General features: G+C 42.9%; 2 protein-coding genes across 3 annotated transcripts; one reads left to right on the top strand and one right to left on the bottom strand.

The window, feature by feature from the left end:
* Positions 1-7,580: 7,580 nt before the first annotated feature.
* LOC115156554 (inner ear-specific collagen) lies at positions 7,581-13,154 on the bottom strand. 2 transcript variants are annotated; one of them, XM_029704004.1, is made up of 5 exons: positions 12,677-13,154; positions 9,501-9,963; positions 9,060-9,140; positions 8,827-8,907; positions 7,581-8,707 (listed from the first exon to the last, which is right to left on the bottom strand). In XM_029704004.1, exons 1-5 carry the CDS (start codon positions 12,701-12,703, stop codon positions 7,812-7,814), a joined length of 1,548 nt encoding a protein of 515 aa, XP_029559864.1. In that variant the 5' UTR covers positions 12,704-13,154; the 3' UTR covers positions 7,581-7,811. The 2 variants fall into 2 exon arrangements, with proteins under 2 accessions (XP_029559864.1, XP_029559863.1); XM_029704003.1 differs by having other exon boundaries at positions 9,501-9,966; positions 12,677-13,153.
* A 2,500-nt stretch (positions 13,155-15,654) lies between these two features.
* On the top strand, positions 15,655-22,585 carry proca (protein C (inactivator of coagulation factors Va and VIIIa), a). Its single transcript, XM_029704005.1, has 10 exons — positions 15,655-15,765; positions 16,061-16,110; positions 16,282-16,381; positions 17,476-17,633; positions 17,741-17,765; positions 18,076-18,186; positions 18,459-18,599; positions 21,017-21,135; positions 21,485-21,602; positions 21,896-22,585. The coding sequence occupies exons 3-10, from the start codon at positions 16,312-16,314 to the stop codon at positions 22,441-22,443; spliced, it is 1,290 nt and encodes a 429-aa protein (XP_029559865.1). The 5' UTR covers positions 15,655-15,765; positions 16,061-16,110; positions 16,282-16,311; the 3' UTR covers positions 22,444-22,585.
* The last annotated feature ends 3,104 nt before the right edge of the window (positions 22,586-25,689 follow it).

A 25,689-nucleotide genomic window follows, 5' to 3' on the forward strand; every position in this document is an offset into this window, starting at 1 on the left:
GTAAGGAGGTGTGTGTACGTAAGGGGGCAGAGTTTTCCCAATGTGCTCGGTTAGAGGGTATGTATCTGAAGGCTCTGACCTGTGTGTGTGTGTGTAGTAAGTGAAAAGGCAGACTGTGTTGTACCCTGTGTCCTCTCTGAAGGGGTTAGCGTGAAGGCGCTAGCCTGCTGCTTCTGATGCTGCTCCCTCTGAGGAAGAGCATCCCGAAAAACATGACCTTGATCTCCTTTTACCAGGACACTCACATGTCAACCTCCACATACCTGTCAAAAGTTTGGACACACCTACTCATTCAAGGGTTTTTCTTTATTTCAACAATTTTCTACATTGTAGTATAATAGTGAAGACATAACTATGAAATAACACATATGGAATCATGTAGTAATCAAAGTGCTAAACAAATGAAAATATATGTTATATTTGAGATTCTTCCAAGTAGACACCATTTGCCTTGATGACAGGTTTGCACACTCTCAGCATTCTCTCAACCAGCTTCATTAGGTAGTCACCTGGAATGCATTTCAATTAACAGGTGTGCCTTGGTTAAAAGCTAATTTGACGAATTTCTTTCCTTCTTAATGTGTTTGAGATAATCAGTTGTGTTGTTACAAGGTAGGGTTCGTATAGAGAAGATAGCTCTATTTGGTAAAATACCAAGTCCATATTATGGCAAGAACAGCTCAAATAAGCAAAGAGAAACGACAGTCCATTACTTTAAGACATGAAGGTAAGTCAATCTGGAACATTTAAAAAACGATGAAAGTTTGTTCAAGTGCAGTCGCAAAAACCATCAAGCGCTATGACGAAACTGGCTCTCATGAGGACCGCCACAGGAAAGGAAGACCGAGTTACCTCTGCTGCATAGGATAAGTTCATTAGAGTTACCAGCCTCAGAAATTACAGCCCAAATAAATGCTTCACAGAGTTCAAGTAACAGACACATCTCAACATCAACTGTTCAGAGGAGACTGTGTGAATCAGGAATTGCTGCAAAGAAACCACTACTAAAGGACACCAATAAGAAGAAGTGACTTGCTTGGGCCAAGAAACACAAGCAATGGACATGAGAACGGTGGAAATCTGTCACACCCTGATCTGTTTCACCTGTCTTTGTGATTGTCTCCACCCCCCTCCAGCTGTCGCCCATCTTCCCCATTATCCCCTGTGAATTACCCCCTGTATATTTAGACCTCTGTTTGTCTGTTGCCAGTTTGTCTTGTTTGTTCAAGCCTACCAGCGTTTTGTGTCTCAGCTCCTGCCTTTTCCAGTTTCTCTTTTCTCGCCCTCCTGGTTTTGACCCTTGCCTGTCCTGACTCCGAGCCCGCCTGCCTGACCGCCGACCTGTACCTTTGCCCCCCTCTGGATTACCTCTGCCTGACCCTGCCTGCCGTCCGGTACTGTTGCCCAACCTATGATTTACTGACCCCTGCCTGCCTTGACCTGTCTATTGCCTGACCCTGTTGGGATATTAAACTATTGTTAATTTGACGTGTTCTGCATCTGGGTCTAACCTTCATACCTGATAGAAATCTATCCTTTGGTCTGATGAGCACAACTTGTAGATTTTTGGTTCCAACTGCCGTGTCTTTGTGAGATGCAGAGTAGGTGAACGGATGATCTCCATGTGTGGTTCCCACCATGAAGAATGGAGGTGTGAGGGTGCTTTGCTGGTGACACTGTCTGTGATTTATTTATAATTCAAGGCAAACTTAACCAGCATAGCTACCACAGCATTCTGCAGAGATACACCATCCCATCTGGTTTGGGCTTAGTGGGACTATCATTTGTTTTTCAACAGGACAATGACCCAGCACACCTCCAGGCTCTGTAAGGTCTATTTGACCAAGAAGGAGAGTGATGGAGTGCTGCATCAGATGACCTGGCCTCCACAATCACCCGACCTCAACCCAATTGAGATGGTTTGGGATGAGTTGGACCGCAGAGTGAAGAAAAAGTAGCCAACAAGAGCTCAGCATATGTGGGAACTCCTTCAATACTGTTGGAAAAGCATTCCAGGTGAAGCTGGTTGAGAGATTGCCAAGAGTGTGCAAAGCTGTCAAGGCAAAGGGTGGCTAGAGAAGTGGTGGGTGTGAGAAGTGTTTTCACTGTTCTATGAAGGTGATGTGCATTCTCAGTTGTGTTTGATTTGATCTCGTTCCCAGACACTTCTGCCCACATGCACAAAGAGTCTGGTAGGCTAACGCCTCAAACTGAGGTCAGAGGGAGCTGGGGTGCAGATGGCAGACAGCAGGTGTTTGGGGTGGAGAGGACGTTGGACTCAGTGGACGACATCCCAGCCATTTACCTTATGGGTAAATTGACATCACTTATACAATCAATCAAGCAAATTTCAATGGCTTTTTTTTCCCCCACCAGCAGATGTCAGTGCTTTTATAGTAACCCAGCCTACACCAGGGGAACCCGGGACATACAGAGCACCACTGTTCCTGCCTCTTTCTCCCTGTGTGATGGCATATCCTGTTTAGGCACCTGGCCAGCTGAGTGCAGGTAGGCTCTCCCGTCAACATGGGGATCCTGCTGCTCCCGCCCCAAAAACACATGGGTACACACACACACACTATTAGGAATGCTAGCCTATTTAAATGTTTGTGTTGTGTGTCAGAGTTAAGGGATAATAACATGGTGTTTGAGAAGAGGTGTCTGGTGTGGGAGGAGGACATGCAGATGCACTCCAAGTTTCTGGACAAAGGTGACATATTAGTCTTTCCTTACACCCTACCATTGCCCCCCACTCTCCCCTTCCACTTAACCCCTATGTTTCCAACATGGCGTGATGTGTGTGTTACAGGAGGAGTTGAAGGCGGCGCATGCCTCGTACCTGCAGCAGCACCTGGAGCTCCTTGCCATGATGGCCAACTTCTTGCAGTTCCTTTCACCACAAACTGAGCAATGTTTTGCCCTTGGACTTCTGCCCCTTCGCCTCCCACTGACCTCCAGGTGGCACATTCAACACCTCTCGTTGTCAACACACTGGCTGCGTCTCAGTAGTCTGTTAGCTTCCTCTCACAGGCACTTTAGTGAGGACAATACTCTTGTCATTATTATGTACATAGAGGCCCCCATCAAATATTAATGCTTTAATGGAAGTTTTATATTTTAATTGTGTGATAGTTTTACAGTTATTGTTTGACTGAGCTTCACTGAAAACAATTCCAATGAACTCTGTTGATATCGCAAGAGTTAGTTATGTCTTGTATATTTTCCATGGTTGATTTGTTAAGAACTTTATTCTCAAGTGTGGTAATTTTAGTAACTGCTACTTTGCTTTTGCTCTGATGTGATCACCCCATACATTTGAAAGACTAAAGTTACTAATGCTATTGTTTGGATAACTTTACTGCCCTTATTTCCTAGGGAAATTATCATGTATACTCCCAACACTAATTCATTACAAAACGGACAGCTGGCGAAGATGTACAATGATTCATAAATGTACAGAACCTGCTGCATTTACTAACAAGTCAATGTTTTTATTGTAACATATTTAACATATTAACAAACAAGTTCAAGCCAAACAACTTCACGTCAAGAAAAAATATAATCAGTTCCAACATTTGACACCCTTGAAAAAGGTGAAAAGCTTCAAGTGCCTCTGTGTACATATGAAATGGTACGCCCACACAGTGTAGTGAACCTATAGAGGCTGAAGAAATTCGGCTTGGCCGCTAAGACCCTCACAAACTTTTACAGATGCACCATTGAGAGCATCCTGTCGGGATATGTATCACTGCGTGGTACAGCAACTGCACCACCTGCAACCGCAGGGCTTGCCAGAGGGTGGTGCTGTCTGCCCAATGCATCACTGGGGGCACACTGCCTGCCCTCCAGGACATTTACAGCACCTTCTGTCACAGGAAAGCCAAGAAGTTCATCAAGGACCTCAGCCACCTGAGTCATGGCCTGTTAACCCCGCTACTATCCAGAAGGGGAGATCAGTACAGGTGCATCAAAGCTGGGACCGAGAGACTGAAAAACAGCTTCTATCTCAAGGCCATCAGACTGTTAAATAGTCACCACTAGCTGGCCTCTGCCCAGAACAGTACCCTGCCCTGAACTTTAGTCGCTGTAACTAGCTGGCTACCACCCAGTTACTCAACCCTGCACCTTAGAGGTTGTTGCCCCTAAGTACGTAGTCATAGAACACTGGTCACTTTAGTATTGTTTACATACTGTTTGACCCACATGTATATACTGTATTCTAGTTATGTCCTATCCTATTTAACTATTGCTGTACATATACCATTCTATCCTACATATTCTACAGATATACTACATATTGTATCCATAAACTGTCCATAATATCTATACATCCCATCACATACAGTGCCTTCGGAAAGTATTCAGACCCCTTGACTTTTTCCACATTTTGTTACAGCCTTATTCTAAAATGTATTAAATAAAACAAATTATTCAGCAATCAACACACAAAACCCCATAATGACAAAGTGAAAACAGTTTTTTTCTACATTTTTGCAAATAAAATAAAAAACAAATACTATATTTACATACAAGTATTCAGCCCCTTTGCTTTTAGACTTGAAATCGAGCTCAGGTGCATCCTGTTTCCATTGATTATCGTTCCATTGATCATCGGTTCTCCAACTTGATTGGAGTCCACCTGTGGTAAATTCAATTGATTGGACATGATTTGGAAAGGCACACACCTTTCCAAATTCACACAGGACACCAGATAAATATAAGGTCCCATAGTTGACAGTGAATGTCAGAGCAAAAACCAAGCCATGAGGTTGAAGGAATTGTCCGTAGAGCGCCAAGACAGGATTATGTTGAGGCACGATCTGGGGAAGGGTACCAAAACCTTTCTGCAACATTGAAGGTCCACAAGAACACAGTAGCCTCCATCATTCTTAATTAAATGGAAGAAGTTTGGAATCACCAACTCTTCCTAGAGCAATAAAGGGAGACTGAGCAAACGGGGGAGAAGGGAATTGGTCAGGGAGATGACTTAGTACCCGATGGTCACTCTGACAGAGCTCTAGAGTTCCTCCTGTCTCAGCCTCCAGTATTTATGCTGCAGTAGTTTGTCGGGGGCTAGGGTCAGTCTGTTATATCTGGAGTATTTCTCCTGTCTTATCTGGTGTCCTGTGTGAATTTAAGTATGCTCTCTCTAATACTCTCTTTCTTTCTTTCTCTTTCTCGGAGGACCTGAGCCCTAGGACCATGCCTCGGAACTACCTGGCATGATGACTCCTTGTTGTCCACCTGGCCGTGCTGCTGCTCCAGTTTCAACTGTTCTGCCTGTGGCTATGGAACCTTGACCTGTTCACTGTGATTACTATTATTTGACTATGCTGGTCATTTATGAACATTTGAACATCTTGGCCATGTTCTGTTATCTCCACCCAGCACAGCCAGAAGAGGACTGGCCACCCCTCATAGCCTGGTTCCTTCTAGGTTTCTTCCTAGGTTTTGGCCTTTCTAGGGAGTTTTTCCTAGGCACTGTGCTTCCACACCTGCATTGCTTGCTGTTTGGGGTTTTAGACTGGGTTTCTGTACAGCACTTTGATATATCAGCTGATGTAAGAAGGGCTATATACATAGATTTGATTTGATGGGAGAACCTTCCAGAAGGACAACCATCTCTGCAGCATTCCACAAATCAGGTCTTTATGGTATCGTGGCCAGAAGGAAGCCACTCCTCAGTAAAAGGCACATAACAGCCCACTTGGAGTGTGCCAAAAGGCACCTAAAGGCCTTCAGACAATGAGAAACAAGACTCTCTGGTCTGATGAAACCAAGATTTAACTCTTTGGCCCGAATGCGAAACGTCATGTCTGAAGGAAACCTGGCATCATCCCTTCGGTGAAGGATGGTGGCAGCATCATGCTGTGGGGATGTTTTTCAGCGGCAGGGACTGGGAGACTAGTCAGGATTGTGGGAAAGATGAACGGAGCAAAGTGCAGAGAGATTCTTGACGAAAACCTGCTCCAGAGCGCTCAGGACCTCAGACTGGGGCAAAGGTTCACCTTCCAACAGCACAACGACCCTAAGCACACAGCCAAGACAGCACCAGAGTGGCTTCGGGACAAGTCTTAATGTCCTTGAGAGACCTGACTATAGCTGTACAGCGATTCCAACCTGACAGAGCTTGAGAGGATCAGAGAAGAATAGGAGAAACTCCCCAAATACAGGTGTGCCAAGCTTGTACTGTCATACCCAAGAAGATTCAAGGCTGTAATCGCTGTCAAAAGTGCTTCTGCAAAGTACTGAGTAAAGGGTCTGAATACTTATGTAAATGTGATATTTCATTTTTTATTTTAAATTTGTTTTTAAGAATTTTTGTTTTAATTTCTAAAAATCTGTTTTTGCTTTGCCATTATGTGATATTGTGTGCAGATTGATGAGGAAAAAAGCAATTTAATACATTTTTGAATAAGGCTGTAAGTTAACAAAATCTGGAAAAAGTCAAGGGGTCTGAATACTTTCCGAATGCACTGTACAAAGCCATACCATATAAGGCAAGAAATAGCATAAGTGTTGTGCCAGCCTATATGTGTAGTGTCACTGTCAACACTGCCAGCTTCAATCTCACCCAGTGGTGCAGGTGTATTGGTGGCCATACGCTGGCATACTCAGTATTCCCACCTATTTTTCCTCTACAGATATACTCACCTATACTCAGTAATTACCATTGAGAATAATTGAATGGTTGAACAATTGAACGATCCATCCTAATTCCTTTCATCTCTGCCATTATTAGGTGGAGGGAAAGGACTACCTATAGCTAGCTACCTACAGCATATAGACAATTGTTGATAATTAATTAATACTCACCTCATGACAGAGAGAGGGTGATGCTCAAAACTTGGTATGTCAAGCCTTGTTAGCTGGGGCTGGATTGTCTTGAACGAGCCGTGTACAGTCTACAGACACACACACACAATTGTTTGGTATGATAGCTCACTAGCTTTAGCCTTTAGCTCGATGCTTTGTGGCTTTAAATATAATCTCCCTGTTGTCTGTCAGTAAAGCCACCAAGCATTGAAGGAAGTCAGCTAGCTAGCTAACGTTACTTGTTGGTGGCCCTTATTTATAACTAACCTGGCGACAGCTAGCTAGCTGGAGTGATGGTCAGGTAACGTCAGATAGTCACACAGCTTTTACTTTGAAAACAGCTAGCACAAGTATCCTGTTGCAGCTCCTCCTCTACACCCATACCGTCTCTGTTCATTAATTAAATCTTGTGGACGACATAAAATGTAATCATGCAGTCTGATTTTTTTTTTTTACAATGGCTCTAATGTTGAATCCCAAAAATATAGCTCTTATTATCAGACCGCTAATATCGTAAACATGTGAGTAGCGACATGAAGTTGGATTTTTGTATCAAAAAGCAGATAAGTTAAAACTAGCTAACTGAGATTTTGTACTCGTATATGGAGCTTATGTGTGAATGTGGTCACAAAGGTCACAAACCTCCAGGAATAAAATGTCCTAAATCTGCACTATGCAAGAATAAGTGATTTTGCTAAGCTAAACAATACAATCATGAGCACACTCTCACTCATTAAGATAAACAAATCAGTCAAACAAATAGGTTGTTTTGTAGGAAAATTTATTCATTAATGTTATAGAAAACTACCCAGAGCTAACAGGCCATTGGAAATGGCTTTTGATTTAGAGAAGGTGCTCTGTTGGTGTTAACATCGAGAACTTTGTTAATGTATGTGTGTGTGGATTGTGTGTCTTCAAATGATGTGTGTGTAACCTGTGTCTGTGTAAGTAACTCTCACTGACTAAGGCGATGGGGTGGTGGATGGCCCCTCTATCTACCCCCAACTATAGTTCCCCTCATCACCACCTGGTGCGCCTGCTGGAGGAAAGTCTCGGAACAAGGGCAAGTCGCAGGAGTCGGGGTAGAGCAGGAAGCCAGAGAAGGTGCTTTTGCTCTCGTAGTCAGCATACATGCCGTTGGTGATGTTGTCCTTCACCTGCAGCCACACCCGGTCGCCCATGACCAGGTGGAGCACCACCTGGTTGCTAGCGGTGCCCAGTTGGGCTGGCTCCGTGGTCTTCACGATAGGGTTGAAATTATGGAACAGACCCACCTTCAGCACCTTGCTGAACACCATCAGGTGGTAGCTGAAGACATAGGTGCCGTTCACTGGTGCCCTGTAGATGCCCATGATGGGGTCGAAATGAAACTGCTGGTTTGTGATGACTTGGGTGAACGGCACTGGCTTATCCGGTGGCGGGTACATTGTGCCGAGCGCGGCGGTGAATGAGGACTGGATGGCTGGAGAGCATGGCCCGGGAATGCCCATCATACCGAGTTCACCTTGGTCTCCCTTTTTACCGTTGAGACCCATGGCACCCTTTGGGCCCAACACACCCTGCTCTCCCTTGGGCCCAGGGATCCCTTGTTGACCGTCTGCCCCGTCTGCTCCATCTGTGCAGTTGCACTCGCCCTTCGCCCCCAGTTCACCTTTCTCACCATTTGTCCCGGGGACCCCAGGGGAACCCATGTCCCCTGTTTCGCCCTTGCTCCCTGTAGTCCCTGGAGGGCCTGCTACTCCAGGGAGACCCCTGGCTCCAGCCGGTCCGGGTATCCCTGGTTGTCCTGCACGGCCCTGAACACTTTCACAGGACTCAGGACAGGTCCCTACCTCTCCCTGGGGCCCCATCTCTCCCTGTGCACCCTCCAGACCCTGGTCCCCTTTGTCCCCTGAAACACACAAAAATGCACACCACACACACACACACACACACATAGATGAGATCTAAAGTTCCAAAGTTGGATGATGGAGAGATGAGTTTATGTTCTGCATCTGTTGTTTGACTGACCTTTGAAGCCGCGGGCCCCCTTGGTGCCGGTGAAACCTACTAGCCCACGTTCGCCCTTCTCATTATCATCACCCTTCTGACCTGTAACAAAGAGGTAGAAAGTAAGAGAAAGAGAGAACAAAGTTTCAAATAATTTTCTGCAAGCTTGTATTACCGTCATTGCTCAGACATGGAACAGTCCACAGCTTTTTTGCTTTTTTTGAGTCTTAAAAGAATTGACAAGTATCACTTACCCTTCAGTCCTTGGCGGCCCACGAACCCAGGCCGACCTCTGAACCCTGTGAGTCCTCTTCTCCCAGGACTTCCTGGAATACCTTTGTGGGTTAAGAACAATGACGTAAACAATATGTAGCTAGCTAATATACTGTATTTAATATATTATATCTATGCTTGAGAGTGGCAGAGAGAGAACAGAGAATGAGGCAAAGACTGTGGATGCAGCTAGTTATATAATTTGTTTAGTAAGTTTAGATGGTGTGTAGACCTAAAATACTGTCAGAGCAAAAGAAAAGGTCCACACTTCTAATTAGGGTGAAAAAACGACATGTTTTTGATCCATTTCATGTTTTTGATCCATTTTAAGAGTGTACATCTCTTTTTCTACTTCTAATGGAACTACCTGGTAAAATAAAGGTGAAATAAAAATGTAAACTATTCTATGCCTTTCTACATACCTGGCAGGCCCCTGTCTCCTCTGTCTCCTTTGGGTCCCACGCTGGCCTTGCAGCGGGAGCAGACACAGAACCAGGGCACCTGGTCCATGGGGGGCGGTACTGGCACCTCCAGTAGTGTCTGGCAGTACGACATGTATGGCTCCGACCCGGCCTCAACTACCAGCAGTTCCCCAGTTTGCCAGTTCCCAGTCATGTTCATGTGAGGGCTTGGTGGCACGGGGAAGCCAGGATTGGGGTAGTCGGAGGGGGGCATTGGACCGTTGCGGGCATTCATGTTCTGGTTGTTGGTGGGCATAGGGTAGTCAGATCGTATTGGGTACATGTGGAGGTCCGTAGGGGGGATGGGGCTGTCGTCGGAGCCTGTCGGAGCCTGAGGGGGCATCTCGTTGTATCCCCCTGTGGGTGAAGTATGCATCGCAGAGGAGATGGTGGTGCATAGGAGCAGTCCCAGCAGACTGGTAGTCTTCTAGACAGACAGAGAGAGACAGAAAAAGAGACAGACATACACAAACAGATCCAGAGAGACAAAAAGAGAGAGACAGATAGAGAACAAGATAGAGAGAGTGAGAGATATGTTCAGTTGTTTTCATGATTTCTGCATAATATGATAATCATTCAAGAGAACTACTTAATCAATTTAATTTCTTCAAACAATGACCCAAAATGTATTTTTGCTGCAAAATGGGAAGAAAAATACAGTGGTATCCCATCGGGCACAAACTGGTTAAATCAACATTGTTTCAACGTAATTTGTGACATGGCATCTACGTCGAAAATACATTGGATTTGAAAAAAGTCCTTAACGTAAACAGTTTTTTTGAAGGTGAAACTTCAACCACCAATTTTCAACATAGACAAACCTTGTATAAAATATGTTGAACTTGTACCCAGATCTTCAACGTTATATCCGTTATCAGAAAAAACAATAGGCTGGGCAACACCTCCTACTGGAAAGCTGATCTATCTTGAGCTATCCATTTGGTCTCCCATCCAGGATTTTAACCAATCCCAGCTTTGATATTACTACAAATGTTGCATCATGAGAATGATTACTGAGAGATCTCAAAATAGTTAAAGAATAGGACTAAATCAAATTAAACTTTATTTTAAAGTGCATTTAAAGTTTGATTTGATTTTGTCCTATATTCTTGAACTTCTTGAAGATCTTCTTGAAGATTCTTGAAGATTTTTGATTGAGCTGGAGACATTGTCATGACTCTCGCTCCTGGGTGAGGATCAAAGATACCCCCCTCCCACCAGAGAGAAAGGGGGGGAAGTTGGGTCAGTTTTATGACTTAACCCCGGTCGTTAACTTTCTCTATTTGGCTTTTCAGTATTGAGAATGGAATGTCTGAGTGTTACAGAAGAGAGACTCTGCTAAAAACCTTAACATCAATTGGTTGGACATTGGAACATTAGTTTTGGAATCCAAATGTTTGGAATGGTCGGTGGGGATCCAAACAATAATCATGTCATATCATTAAGTATTTTGTGATATCATTTAGGATGAGAATTGTTTTTCGGGAAAAACTTGTGCCAGTCAGTAGCCACGCCCACATATCAATTATTAATTTGTAGACAAACTGGATATTGAATTGTGTTTGGTTGTCAATGCAGCCAAATATCAACATTTGAAGGAGATGTATCTTCTACTTGGAAATGTCCATCTGTGCCACAGACTTAGTCTGGCTTTAATTCCAGTTTGTCTACAAATTCAGAATCTATATGTTGGATTCATGTCTTTTTCTCAGCGAAAAATCTAATTCAGTACTCTTCTTTCATTTAGATTTTTGGTTGAGATGGAGACATGTATCCAACATATTCATTATTAATTTGTAGACAAACTTGAATTAAAACCAGACTACGTCAGGGGCACAAAAGATACATCTCCTTCAAATGTTGATGTTAGGTTGCGTTGACAACAATTCAAAATCACTTTTGCAATATAGTAAATAGCGTTAAGACTATCTTACAAACTAATGTGCCAGTATTTATTCAACCTTAAAATGAATAACACACCCATGGCCACATTTTAAGATTACTATAAATGTCTTCTTATGTAATCATAGAATGTGTGCATGTTCAGCATAGCATGCATTGGTCGCAGGTCTGTGGAAATCTTCACAATTGCTATAATAATCTATGCAGAATCTGGAACAGCATTGATGTAATCTCAACTGCAATCCGGGTCATTTGGTTGTGCTATTAAATGAAGCATGGTGATAACACATTAAGTTGTTGTAAATCTATCTGACATTGTATTCCCATTTTAACTTTGTTGTGTTTTAAATGGTTGAAACCGCAATGACAACACATTTCGATGACAAATCAGACATGGTTTTTCCATAGAAATTTGGTTGTGCTTTACGATGGTTGAAAGCATAGTGGTAAAACAGAATTCAACAAACTTCTGGCTGTCTTTTGTGTGAATAAAGCTTGAAATCTCATCGATCAACGTCTCAACCAAATATTACCCCAATTTCCATGCTGAAATTATGTGGTGTGCCCAGTGGGATGTTTTCAGTTAACCTATACCATACTTAATTTTGTTTATCGCAAAGTTATAATAGTGATTAGTGACTAATGTACTTGTTTCCTGAGAATGATCCACCAATCCCTTACCAATCACTGCACACTCACGTCTAACCAATTTATTAAAGTTCACCATGAAGACTATCATCTTCTACAGATAATGCAATAAAACAAATTTGCTTCTTACTATAGGACCATGCAATCCCTACCAACCAATAACACATCAATCACCAAAACACTTATCAACACAGCAATTGTACCACTCATCCATAAAACGGATCACTCATTCACGACTCACCATTGGTCAATACTCATACAAGAACAGCCCAAACGATCAACGGTCCTAACCAACAGCCTTGACTCACTGGTAATAAATAGTCTTTTGAAGTTTTCCATTTTTCAAAAGCGCTCCGTGCGGGTTTTCAACCACCACAGATATCCTATTCACACTACCTTGCCGTTTCAAACCAAACTGTGCTGACTCTTTCATTTTTACATGGTCCTTTTCAGCAAAGTTCCAGCAACAATGGTGGATGTATACAACTAGGCCAACTCAGTACAGCTTGGTTTGGCTCAGCTCAGTTCTGCTCAGTAGTGTGAAAATCCCCGAAGAACCCACTCACAATTTAAAGAGTTGCACTCACCATTCCTTTGGAGTCTTGTGTCATCATGTGCAGGATGAGAGATGTTGGTGGAATGATGAGCAGGACAGAAGCATTGATCAATATATAGGCCTTGCCCAAAACAACACTTCTTTCAATCCACCTCGCACCCTCTAGACCTGCAGACAAAGGTTAGGAGGGAGGAATGGAGGGCGGGAGTAGGAAGAGATACTTCATTGTGCTGTGGACAGAGTAACTAGGGCTTCTACCTGTAAGACGAACTCATTAGCGATCAACAGCATGGTCCACAGAATTCTAATCAAAATAATAGATGGGTAAAAAAGTGAGAGAGAGGCGTCACCCATGTTGCTACAGTATATTCCACCCTATTCCTTGTTCCATGACTCCCTCCACCTTGCTATCTCTTCCCTTTTCCTCTCACCTCTCACTTCTTTCCCTTAATGTCACTTTTCAGTCTTCCTCTCTCTCTTCTCTCTCTCCTTTTCTATCACCTCTACTTTCTTCCCCCTTTTCACTCTCTCCATCTCCCTTTCAATCTCATTCTCTGCCTCTCTCTCTCCCCTCTACGAGGTTTCAAAGAAGGTGTTGATGGAGAGATAAGGAGCTCAGACAGAAAGCAGATCTATTTCAGACAGCTGGGTCCGTTGTAACCAGCACTCCAGAGACACAAGGGGCTCCACTGGCCTACTTCAGCTCGTGTCTGTTTCTGGACTGGACTGCTGTAGGCCCCTAACAGGAAATGTCAGGACCCCCCAATATAGACCTGGGCCCATATTCATAAAGCATCTCAGAGTAGAATAACTCATCTAGGATCTGTTTAGCCTTTTAGATCATAATGAGTCAGATTGGATGGACAGGGGGTGAACCTATCCGAGATCAGCACTCATACTTTGAGATGCTTTATGAATACAGGCTCTGATAAATCACATTGGAGCGATTGCAGTGTGTGGAGTCTCTTGTATAATATTTATTTTATATCCAGGACTTGCTCAAAGACATTGGTATGTCTGTAATATTTTCAAATATCCCCCAATATAATAAAATATTGTATTGACACACTTTGCGTTTTATTGAGGAAATATATGTTGAAGTCTTGTTTAAAGTAAGGGAAGGGTGACATGGTCTTGTCTTTGGGTTTTTCAGAGAAAAGGAAACTTTTGTAGAAATATGACCCAAAGGCAAATTAATTAAGGGCAATAGTTCAGAGAATTTGTGTGACAATTATTTATAAAATGTCTATATGGATTAATAATGTTATGTTCATCAATAATGTTAATTCCATCATATAAGCATAATAAAAGATGCACTATGCAGAAATTGCTCCACTTTTTTCCTGGTTGCTAAAATCCTGATAGTTCACCTCATTTCAGTTTATGTGACAAAACAAACAAGTACTGTATAGTGTAGAGAATCATTGTACCATCTAAACCGCAGTGAAATATATTTTCAATAACTAAAAATATTGTATTTTCAGTTGTTTGAAGCTTGTGTACAAAACCGAAAGTAAAAGATGCAAAAACGAACACGCATAGAACAGATCTACCGCTTGAACAGATCTACCAACTTGCTTTCAATGAGAATGACAGATCTATAACCCAAATTTCTATGTGAATTTTGTTGGGTCGCCCAAAAAGATACATAATTGTAGCTTTAATATATTAAGTCAAAGTAAATCACGTATTTCACGAGTTGAGGATTTATGTCTTTACGATCAAATCTGCGCATACACATTTTTTGGGTACAAATGAAGCCACACCAATGATGGCTGTGCTTCTCATGTGTTTCCGGGAAAGAGGATTAGGGTGGACCGGTAAACTGGTCTGTGACACAAAACAGGCCCCTAGCGACCAAAACAAACTCCTGACCCTGTTACGCGTGGGGGCCCGCCTAGCGGGACGGCCAGTTCTGTACCCATAGTGTCTTGGGGAATAACCACAACCTTTGCTCCAAACACCTTTGTTCACCCTGCAGAACTCTATTATCCAGGCCGGTTCTGTAATAAATCAACAGCGGGGATACAACAGAAACCTGAGCCATAGAAACAAGGCTCAAGCACAATAAGGATAATGGAGGATGAATGGCTAACCCCAATAACTGGCCTCATTTCCACGCTCTCAGACACAAATACAGGCCAACCGAAGGTGGTGTGTTGTTGTCAATGTGCCTCTGTTTTCTAATACCCTCGGCTCTTTCTCATCTTTGTGCCATTTAAACAGTATATCAAAGGTGTAGTATGTCTGTGTGTGTGTGTGTGTGTGTGTGTGTACTCGTATGTGTGTGTGTGTGTACTCGTATGTATGTGTGTGTATGCGCGTGCGCCCACATTTATTCATGCTTTTCTCTGTGCTCTATTGTTCGTCTATATGTAGTCCTACGTGTTTAAGTTTCAAGTACTTTGAGCTTTAAATTGAGGCTTCCTAAGCTATTGTGTTGAGGACAGTAGTATTTTAAGAAGGCTATTTGATGCCTTCCCTCTTTCTGAGTTGTGAATTTGCATGGGAGTGTGTGTTACGTAATTGAAAAATTAGAAGTATCATTCATATCTTCATGCCTTTCATGGACAGGGATGATTTGAGTTTGTCCGTACAGCATTGTTATCCACTATTGACCCAACTTAACAGAATATTTTGAAAGTATTGGTAACCCACATTGGTAAGCACATTCACAATGCCTTATGAGCTATGCATAATGCACTATCAACAACAGAGTTGCTAATAGCTGCTCATAAACATCTATAACTACATACATAAAGTATTATGAGCAGGGAGCATATTTTGCATGTCATGTATCTCTTACATGTTTCTTACTTAATAACTATTCATGATTTAACCTAATTTAGTACATTACATAACAAGATGTATGTACATATGAATGATAACAGTTGATTGTATGTATATGACCTTAATTAATGTGTGTGCGCTTGCGTGTGCTTTTGCTGATTTGTGCGCGCTCAGGTTAGAATGGGAGGTGAGTATTGTGTTAGGGAACACTGACTGAGAGAGACAGTAGAAACACAGACTGTGGACTCACAGTAAACATCTGTAGTTAGTCATTAACACAGTTTAAACAGCACATCCCGACAGTCCTGTCCCGGCCTTGTTTCTGAAGATGTAAGTAAAAAAAAATATTTTATCAATGCTTTGGTTTGGCATTTCTCTGGTTTGATCAATGGTATCTTTTTATTAGTTAATGGCAAGGTCATGAGTCAATGCTAATTCACTCTATGGGTCGCTCCTCCTATCATTTGGACAGGGCCATGTTTGTAGAGATTCCACAGTCGCTAGGCGTATCTTTATAAACGTCGCATGAGGAAAGATGCAAGCGAAGTAACCCAAAGCATAGGGGATTAGCACACCAGTTTGTGTTTCTCTATGTATCACTAACATTTGAATCTCTGTTTCTCAGAGAAGAACATTGAAGTGGAGATAATTGAGTTTGTTGGTCTTTACTATCTGGTATGGGACCTCTATTTTTATTTAGCAATAATTCATGTGGTTTTAATGAAGATATAGATCTTCTACCAATAGAACTTGTTAATCCTGAGTGTACAGCTACTGTGTGAACATCAGATTAGCGTAAACATAAATCTCTATGCTGCCATTCACAAATGCGTTCCCTGTTGACAGGTTCCATTGGCTGCAGGGTCTGTAGATATCATGGGCGAGCTTTTCCTCTGTGTGAGCGCGGTTCTCACTTTGTGGTCGGCTTCTGCTCTCAGCACATCAGGTAAAAAATGTATCATCTGAAGACCCAGTAGCACGTTTTTCAATGGCATTAAACATATTGTCCACCACCAATATGATGCAATCGCCTGTAAGGTCACAGCTGTACAGACAAACACTGCTAAATGTTTATGTATTTTTGTAATGTTTCTATATAGTATATAATAGTACTGCATGCGCAATAGGAGAGACCAGTAATTGGGTTGTATGTAGATAGAAAAAGTGTTGTAATTCCAAATATCACAGGACTACAATAATGCACAGTTCTGGTGCTTAAAGAGTTACATTTCCTAAAAGCTTGTGTGCCATGTTGCACAAGCACATTGAATAACATTCTAACCTTACAAGACAGTTCATTGAGGTCTAATATAAGTTGCCTTTTGCAATGCAAAAATAAAAGTTTCATATTGGACAAGTACATGGCAGTGGTGGAAAAAGTACCCAAATGTCATACTGTAGTAAAAGTGAAGAAACCTTCATAGAAAAGGGCTCAAGTAAAAGTGAAAGTCACTCATTGAATTACTACTTGAGTAAAAGTCTAAAAGTATTTGGTTTTAAATATACTTAGGTATTAAAAGTAAATGGAATGGCTAAAATATACTTAAGTATCAAAAGTAAAAGTATTAATAATTTCAAATTCCTTATGTTATGCAAACCAGAAGGCACATTTTCTTGTGTTTTAATTTTTTTTACTGATAGCCAGGGGCATACTCAAAAACTCAGACATTCATTTAAAAATGAAGCATTTGTGTTTAGTGAGTCCACCAGATCAGAGGCAGTAGGGATGACCAGGGATGTTTTCTTGATAAGTGGGTAAATTGGACCATTTTCCTGTTAAAATGTAACAAGTACTTTTGGGTGTAAGGGAAAATGTATGGAGTAAAAAGTACATTATTTTCTTTAGGAATGTAGTGAAGTAAAAGTAGTAAATCTAAATAGTAAAGTATAGTACAGATACCCCCAAAAATCTACTTAAGTAGTACTTTAAAGTATTTTTACTTAAGTACTTTACACCACTGGTCCATGATAGTCCCTCCCTGTTATAGCCTGTTTTCCTCCTCTTAATGCCAAATGAACATACCTGGTTTTGTTGGTCAGTGTTTTCCAGCGGTCCTGAGGCCCACATGCTTCTGCGCTCCAAAAGGGCCAACACCTTCCTGGAGGAACTGAAGCCTCCATCAATGGAGCGGGAATGCGTGGAGGAGAGATGTGAGTTTGAGGAGGCAAGGGAGATTTTCATAGCCAGGGAAGCCACGGTAAGCTGTTTTTAATTCAATTAAATGTTACGTTTTTGTGTATACCATTTATCAATTCTGTATGGCTAAGGAATAATAGACATTGACAGTTTTCTACTACTTTTCAGTTGGAATTCTGGACGGTTTATACAGGTCAGTGAAGTCTTTTGTTCCCGAATAGACTCATATATCCTTCTAACTGCCTTGCATTTTATACTATTTACGTTGTACACTTTGTAAGCACATTGGCAAACATGCATATTCGGAAATCAGTTGAATGAGCAAATAGATATCTACACAATGTTTAAACCACAAGCAAATGTTTTCTACCGAAACAGCTTCACTGTCGGTCTCCCTGTGTCAATGTACTATACCTCTCAGACACAGCGTACAAAATGTTGCCATGTTGTTTGGCCAGCTTATTGGAGTTCAGGGTTACATCTGTCTTTGGTGTGTATCTTAGATGGAAATCAGTGCATTTCAAACCCATGTGTGAATGGGACCTGTGTGGACCTCTACCAGTCCTATGCCTGCCGCTGCAATCCAGGATTTGAGGGAAAACACTGCGACCAACGTGAGCTCTGACACCGCTGCGTTTGATACGTTTGCACCTGCGATGTTCTTGACGTTTGAGTGTTTGTTGTGTATCTTTTTCTGTGATACATTTTTTGCTTTCTAATATATGAGAAACAAATATTAACATGTGTTTGTTATGTCTGTGATGTGATGTGAAACGTCTTTTCTGATGTGTGTTTTGTCTGGGAGAGTACTTTTTACGTCTCTGGTTCTGTTCCTTGTGTCAGTGCTTCTTTGTGTTTTGGCTTTGATACTGTCTGTTGTGTTTAGCTAGCACAGCCACTAATTGTGCAATAGCCAACGGTGGTTGTGACCATGAGTGCCAAAACAATAAGGACGGCCTGAGACGTACCTGCAGCTGTGTCCAGGGATACCGTCTCCACCAAAACTCTAGACACTGTGTCCCCGAAGGTAAGAATTACTCTGTGGCCCTGGCTAGAGTTGTTTCTGAACCCTGCCTGGTTCTTTTCTGTGGTACAGGGAATTCTCCTCAAACAGGATAACATTTATGTAGGGGATTGTCTAATTTGTAAGTATGTGTTGTAAAAATGTGTACAAGAGTACACAGTGTTTTGGAAATGTTCATCCATGTGTGTCTTAATTAAACGAAAAACTCGAGCAGGTGGAGAAAGCAGAATGAGGCAGGTGGAAAGGATGGGATAGCGATGTTGTGTTTCCATCTTTGCTGACAGCGATGTTGTGTTTCCATAAGTGGATAAATTGGTCTAATTTAGCATGTATGGCAAAGCCTCAACCCTGAGATACCTCTTCAATTTGAGCTAAAGTTAATAATGACAAAATGTTTTGTATTTTGTGTGACTACGGTGCCCAAATAAATAAAAATAGAGATACGTTCTAATTGAGCGAGGCGTCAAAGCGAACAACCCACCCACCATGCTTTGGTTGGGTCATTATAATTAAGCAATAAGGAACGAGGGGGTGTGGTATATGGCCAATATACCACGGCTAAGGGCTGTCCTCTAACACGACGCAATGCGGAGTGCCTTTTCAAAAATCCCAGAGGAGCCTTATTGCTATTATAAACTGTTTACCAACGTAATTCGAGCAGTAAAAATAACTGTTTGTCATACCTGTGGTATATGGTCTGATATACCACGGCTGTCAGCCAATCAGCATTCAGGGCTCGACCCACCCAGTTTATAATTCAAAACAATGCATTCTAAAATAATTCACACACACCAGTGGCGGTCAGTGCCATTAAAGGGTGGACAAAATAAATGAATGAGCATGGCCTTATTTCTATTACAGCATATTGGATGACTCTCATTCATACTCTATTCACCCAGTTCAATGTAACAGCGATAGGTTTAGGCTACTACCTGATACTACAATTTTCCCTATACCTATCATGAGGTTGCTACAACCTAGCCTATGAATGAAAGTTTACAACGTAGGTGCCCACAGGTCGAGAGACAAATTTGAGGTAACAGACAGTGATACATGGCACACAGTGACATTCAATACCGCCTTGCACACTCTTGCCTGCACCTAGCTTATATAGGGTGTAATCATTAGTCCAACAGTTGCAAACGAGAGTTTCTGTTGGACAAATTCAGGTATGTTTATCCCTGTTTTGTTCCATTTGCTTGCGTTTAAGAAACTTTTTCAACAGAATCGGCGGAATGAATACACCTCTGATCACGTGTAAACACAGTTCACTTTCATAGCAGGCACGTTGTATTCCTTTTCGCATCTATGCGCTCTCCTCCTCTCACCTCTTCCCTTTGCTTGTGGACCTCAATGCAAAAGACATCAGCTGTATGTGACCAGGCCCAAAGAACTTTCCAAGCCAAACCGCTACACACAGCCTACATCGTTGTCACCATATTAGCTAAAGTAACGTCAAGGTCAGCATGGCTAATATAACTAACGCGTTAGTAAAGCCGCTACAATCATGCAGTAACGTTACAGTGTGCAGTCAGAAAGCAGTTACACCGGTGGGCCCTTTGGCAATAAATTAGTAATACCAAAAGCTTACCTTGAATTGGAAGAGTTCAGGTGTTGTGTTGAAAAGTCATAGCCAGGGCCTCCCGAGTGGCGCAGTGGTCTAAGGCACTGCATCGCAGTGATAGCTGTGCCACTAGAGATTTTGGGTTTGAGTCCAGGCTCTGTCGCAGCCGGCCGCGCCCGGGAGGCCCATGGGGCGGTGCACAATTTGCCCAGTGTCATCCGGGTTAGGGAGGGTTTGGCCGGCAGGTATATCCTTGTCTCATCGCGCACTAGCGACTCCTGTGGCGGGCCGGGCGCAGTGCATGCTCACGCGGTCGCCAGGTGTACGGTGTTTCCTCCAGCACATTGGTGCGGTTGGCTTCCGGGTTGGATGGGCATTGTGTCAAGAAGCAGTGCGGCTTGGTTGGGTTGTATTTCGGAGGACGCATGGATCTTGACCTTCGCCTCTCCCGAGTATGGGAGTTGCAGCGGTGAGACAAGACTGTAACTACTACCAATTGGATACCATGAAATTGGGGTGAAAAATACAAAAAATAATAAGTTATAGCCAGCCAGCTAACATAGCACCCCTCTGTTTGAGCGGGGTGTTTCAGTAGGCTAAACTAGCTAGCTGCATTTTCTAGCTAAGAAAGTGAAACTGAAAGTTATATATTTTAAAAATTGTTATATTTAGTATAGTTTTATCTAAAAATGATAACTTTTTAAATGTTTTTTAACTTTTAAAATCTTTATGAAATTCACTGAGGAGGATGGCCCTCCCCTTCCTCCTCGGAGGAGCCTCCACTGACACATTAATGTGTGACTGCTTGTGTTTTACTGTACAGTACAGTCTCTCTCCATTCCTTTCTTACCTTTAGGTGCCCACTCCTGTGGACAGATACGGGTGGCCAAGACCTCCTACAGTAAACCCATTCAAGGACTACTGCCCTGGCTGGTAGGGGGAGAAATGGGCAAGAAGGGGGAGAGCCCCTGGCAGGTACCATCCATACCTTGATCCATACACTACCCATACATCGATTCTGTTTCAGTACCCATGCACTACAACTGACATCAAAAGTAGTCTAGTGTCAAGATGATTCCACTTCCCAGCCCATAAGGGGAAAAGATAGACATTTCCAGATTTGCAGGGCAATATTATCTTTTTCATTCATTTGGGGTCGAAACATCTAACTGGATCTATACAACCAATGACGTGGGATGTGGAATCATGTTGACGTTAGACTACGGCGGAAATCTGAAAACATCTGACGAATATACATTTAGGAGTGTAATACGGCTTTAAAAATTCATAAAGTTGTTTGTGTGTGTGTTTGTGTGTGTCTTAGGCTCTTGTGTTGAATGCAAAGGGGAAGTTTCACTGCGGAGGGGTCTTAATTGATGAGAACTGGGTCCTCACCGCAGCCCATTGCCTGACCAGTAGCCTTCGCTTCAGCGTCAGACTGGGTAAGTCACATTATACCTTCATCACTACCCCGATACAAGGTGAGTTGATTATTATGATTATTCTTATTATACACTCCAGCAGACCAATCCTTCTCACCTTCTTCTCCCTATACATGGCCAGATTAGGGTAGTGTTCAAAAGGGCATGCAAAGGAAAAGTTTAAAACCTATTGCAATGGAAAATGAGTGTTTCTTATCAGTGACTGTAAAACACTTTATCCTATGTTGCTGCAACCAGCTCTTTATCACTGATGATCCATATTTAACTTTCACTCATCTACTATTTCAACACAGGTGACTACGAGCGCTATAAGTTGGAGGGCACCGAAGTCACCGTGCCTGTGATCAAGACCTTCTCTCACCCAAACTATGACAAAGTCACGGTGGACAACGACATCGCCCTGCTGCGCCTGGCCTCTCCTGTCTCCTTCTCCGAGTACATCCTCCCGGCATGCCTCCCTAGCCGCGCTCTGGCCGAGGGTGTGCTCCACCTCAACGGCACACGCACAGTGGTGACGGGTTGGGGCAAGGAGGAGCAGAACTCCCAGCGCTTCACCTCAGCACTCAACTTCATCGAGGTGCCACTGGTGGAGCATGACCTGTGTGCCCGTCAGATGGTCAACAACGTGACAGGCAATGTTCTATGCGCCGGTGTGCTAGGCCGGCGGGAGGACGCGTGCGAGGGCGACAGCGGCGGCCCAATGGTCACCTTGTACCGTGATACCTGGTTCCTCATCGGCCTGGTGTCCTGGGGCGAGGGCTGTGGTGACGAGGACAAACTGGGCATCTACACCAAGGTGTCCAACTACAATGAGTGGATTGATAGTGTGCGGAAAGGGTGAGACAAGGCTCCCGAGCCCTAAGACAAGTCCCTCTACGCTTCCAATTCCTTCCCTCCATCCTCCCTACTGAGTCTATCCACCCGGCTACAGTTTAGATATGTAACATGCTTTGTGAAATAAATCAACACATTCTCAAGTTTCACAGTTTTTCTTTAATGTTAGTTGGCAGATTCATTATTTTGTCATCTTTACAAACAAAGGTACTGTAGAATACTGGCCTTTGGTATTATTCACATTATTTTTTTATTTAACTAGGCAATTCAGTTAAGAACAAATTCTTATTTACTAAGACGGCCTACTCTAACAATGCTGGGCCATTTGTGCACTGCCCTATGCGACTCCCTATCACAGCCAGTTGTGATACAGCCTGGAATCAAACCAGGATCTGCAGTGATACCTCTAGCACTGAGATAGACCGCTGCACCACTCGGGAGCCCAAAGCTATTCATCCCCTGACCGGGAACCCGGGCTGCAATGGTGAAAGCGCCAAATCCTAACCACTAGACCGCCAGGGAGAGATTCTAGTCACACTTGATTTGGATAGTCCCATAAAGATGATCTACAGATGGTCATACTATAAACACACTATCTGTTGATAAGCAACTGCTTGCTAAGGTTAGGATTACAAGTTTAGAGTAAAGGGTAAGGATTAAGGTTAGGGTTAGGTTAAGGGTTAAGTTTAGGGTTAGGATAAAGGTTTTCTTATGATATTTACAGTGATATACTTTCTTAAAGGGATTGTAGTTGCCTAATATTCAGCCCTAGTTCATACAGAAGTATTTTTTCTATTGGCTATTTCTACCTTGTTGTAGCACATACAGTATCACAGTTAAAGGCCAGCACTTGTACAAACAGTTGTACAATTTTTTGTTGTTGTTGAAATTCACAGATATACAGTCTCAATTATCATATGGTTGATTTCTTCTCTCTAGTCTAGATTCTTTTTGTCTCTTGTCTTGATTTTTTTTATGGCTTAAACATGTCAGACACATAGCTTCAGTAAAGTCTCAGATATTTTAGGCTACACAAGCAGCACCTGACACATAATGCATGAAAACATAATGCATGTAACACCAAAGACAGGTAATAGATTAACCTATAGCAATGAACAACATTAAACAACACTGACAAAGGGAACAGAGTGTTAAAAATGTCTGAAAGCACCCAAGATGTCCCCCATGTATACATTCAGCAGAAAAGTCTTATCCAGAAGCAATTAGTGCAAAGTGCCTTCCTTAAGGGTACGTCGACATAGTTGGCTTGGGGATTTGAACCAGTGACCTTTCAGTTACTGGCTCTATGCTCTAAACTGCTATGCTACCACTTGTCCCATATCCATGGAAGGGTAACATCTGATAATGGTTGCAAACAGGTTTACATAAAATGGGTGCTGGGATGCACTCCTAATAACAAATCAGGGCACCCTGGCGCCAGGGCACCCTGAGTTCAAAATATAAAAGTGGGCACCCATATACTCACCATGTAAGAACCCCAACAGGCAAATAAAATAAAATGTTATTGGTCACATACACATATTTTGCCGATTTTATCGCAGGTGCAGCAAAATGCTTATGTTTCTAGCTCCAACAGTGCAGTACACCGAACAATACAAAACCATACACACAAATGAAACAAATGTAATGAAAGAAATTAATAAATATCAGAACAAGCAATGTCAGAGTCCAGAATATATATATATATACAGTGCCTTCTGAAAGTATTCAGAACCCTTTACTTTTTACACATCTTGTTACGTTACATCCTTATTCTAAAATGGATTACATTTTTTTAAATCAGCAGCAATCTACACACAGTACCCCATAATGACAAAGCAAAAACAGGTTTTTAGAAATGTTTTAGAGCTCCGAGACAGGATTGTGTCGAGGCACAGATCTCTAGAAGGGTACCAAAAAATGTGCAGCATTGAAAGTCCCCAAGAACACAGTGGCCTCCATCATTCTTAAATGGAAGAAGTTTGTAACCACCAAGACTCTTCCTAGAGCTGGCCGCCCGGCCAAACTGAGCAATTGGGGGAGAAGGGCCTTGGTCAGGGAGGTGACCAATGACTATGTACATAGGGCAGCAGTCTCTAAGGTACAGGGTAGAGAGTACCTGGTGGTAGCCGGCTAGTAACAGTGACTAAGTTCAATTCAGGTTACTGGGCAGAGGCCGGCTAGTGATAACTATTTAACTGTCTGATGGCCTGGAGATAAAAGCTGTCTTTCAACTTCTCGATCCCAGTTTTGATGCACCTGTACTGTCTCCTCCTTCTAGATGGTAGCAGGGTCAGACTGCTGCTCCACTTGGGAGCCCCCAGTAGGTGTGTCCAAACTTTTGACTGGTACTGTATATGTATATATCATCATTTACATTACTCTGTGTTTATATAGTAAAACAACATTCAATGCATCTTCAAAGTTACAAATGATCCTAGCCGCGTCCTCAGAGCAATCTGTCGTCCCCACTTGCTTCAACATGTCCACCATTGTTCCTGTACCCAAGAAAGCAAAAGTAACTGAACTAAATGACTATCGCCACGTAGCACTCACTTCTATCGCATGAAGTGCTTTGAGAGGCTAGTTAAGGATCATATCACCTCCAACTTACCCAACATCGAAGACCCACTACAATTTGCATACCGCCTCAACAGATCCACGAATGGTGCAATCACCATCGCACTGCACACCATCTGGACAAGAGGAATACCTATGTAAGAATGCTGTATATTGACTATGGCTCAGCCTTCAGCACCATAGTGTCCTCCAAGCTCATCACTAAGGTTAGAGCCCTGGGTCTGAACCCCGCCCTATGTAACTGGGTCCTGAAGTTCCTGATGGGCCGACCCCAGGTAGGGGGTGAAGGTAGGCAACAACACCTCTTCTACGCCGATCCTCAAGACGGGGGCTCCACATAGGTGCGTGCTCAGCCTCCTCCTGTACTCCCTGTTCACCCATGACTGCGTGGTCATGCACGTCTCCAACTCAAACATCTAGTTTGCAGACGACACAACAGTGGTAGACCTGATTACCAACAATGACTAGACAGCTTAGAGGGAGGAGATGAGGGCCTTGGCGGAGTTCTGCCAGGAGAATGAACCTCTCCCTCAATGTCAACAAAGAGAAGGAGCTGATCGTGGACTTCAGGAGACAGCAGAGTGAGCACGCCCCCATCCATATCCATCGACCAGAGAAGGTGAAAAGCTTCAAGTTCCTTGGCGTGCACATCACTGACAACCTGAAATGGTCC

The sequence above is a fragment of the Salmo trutta genome, chromosome 21 (assembly GCF_901001165.1).
Source record: "Salmo trutta chromosome 21, fSalTru1.1, whole genome shotgun sequence".
Taxonomy (NCBI): domain Eukaryota; kingdom Metazoa; phylum Chordata; class Actinopteri; order Salmoniformes; family Salmonidae; genus Salmo; species Salmo trutta.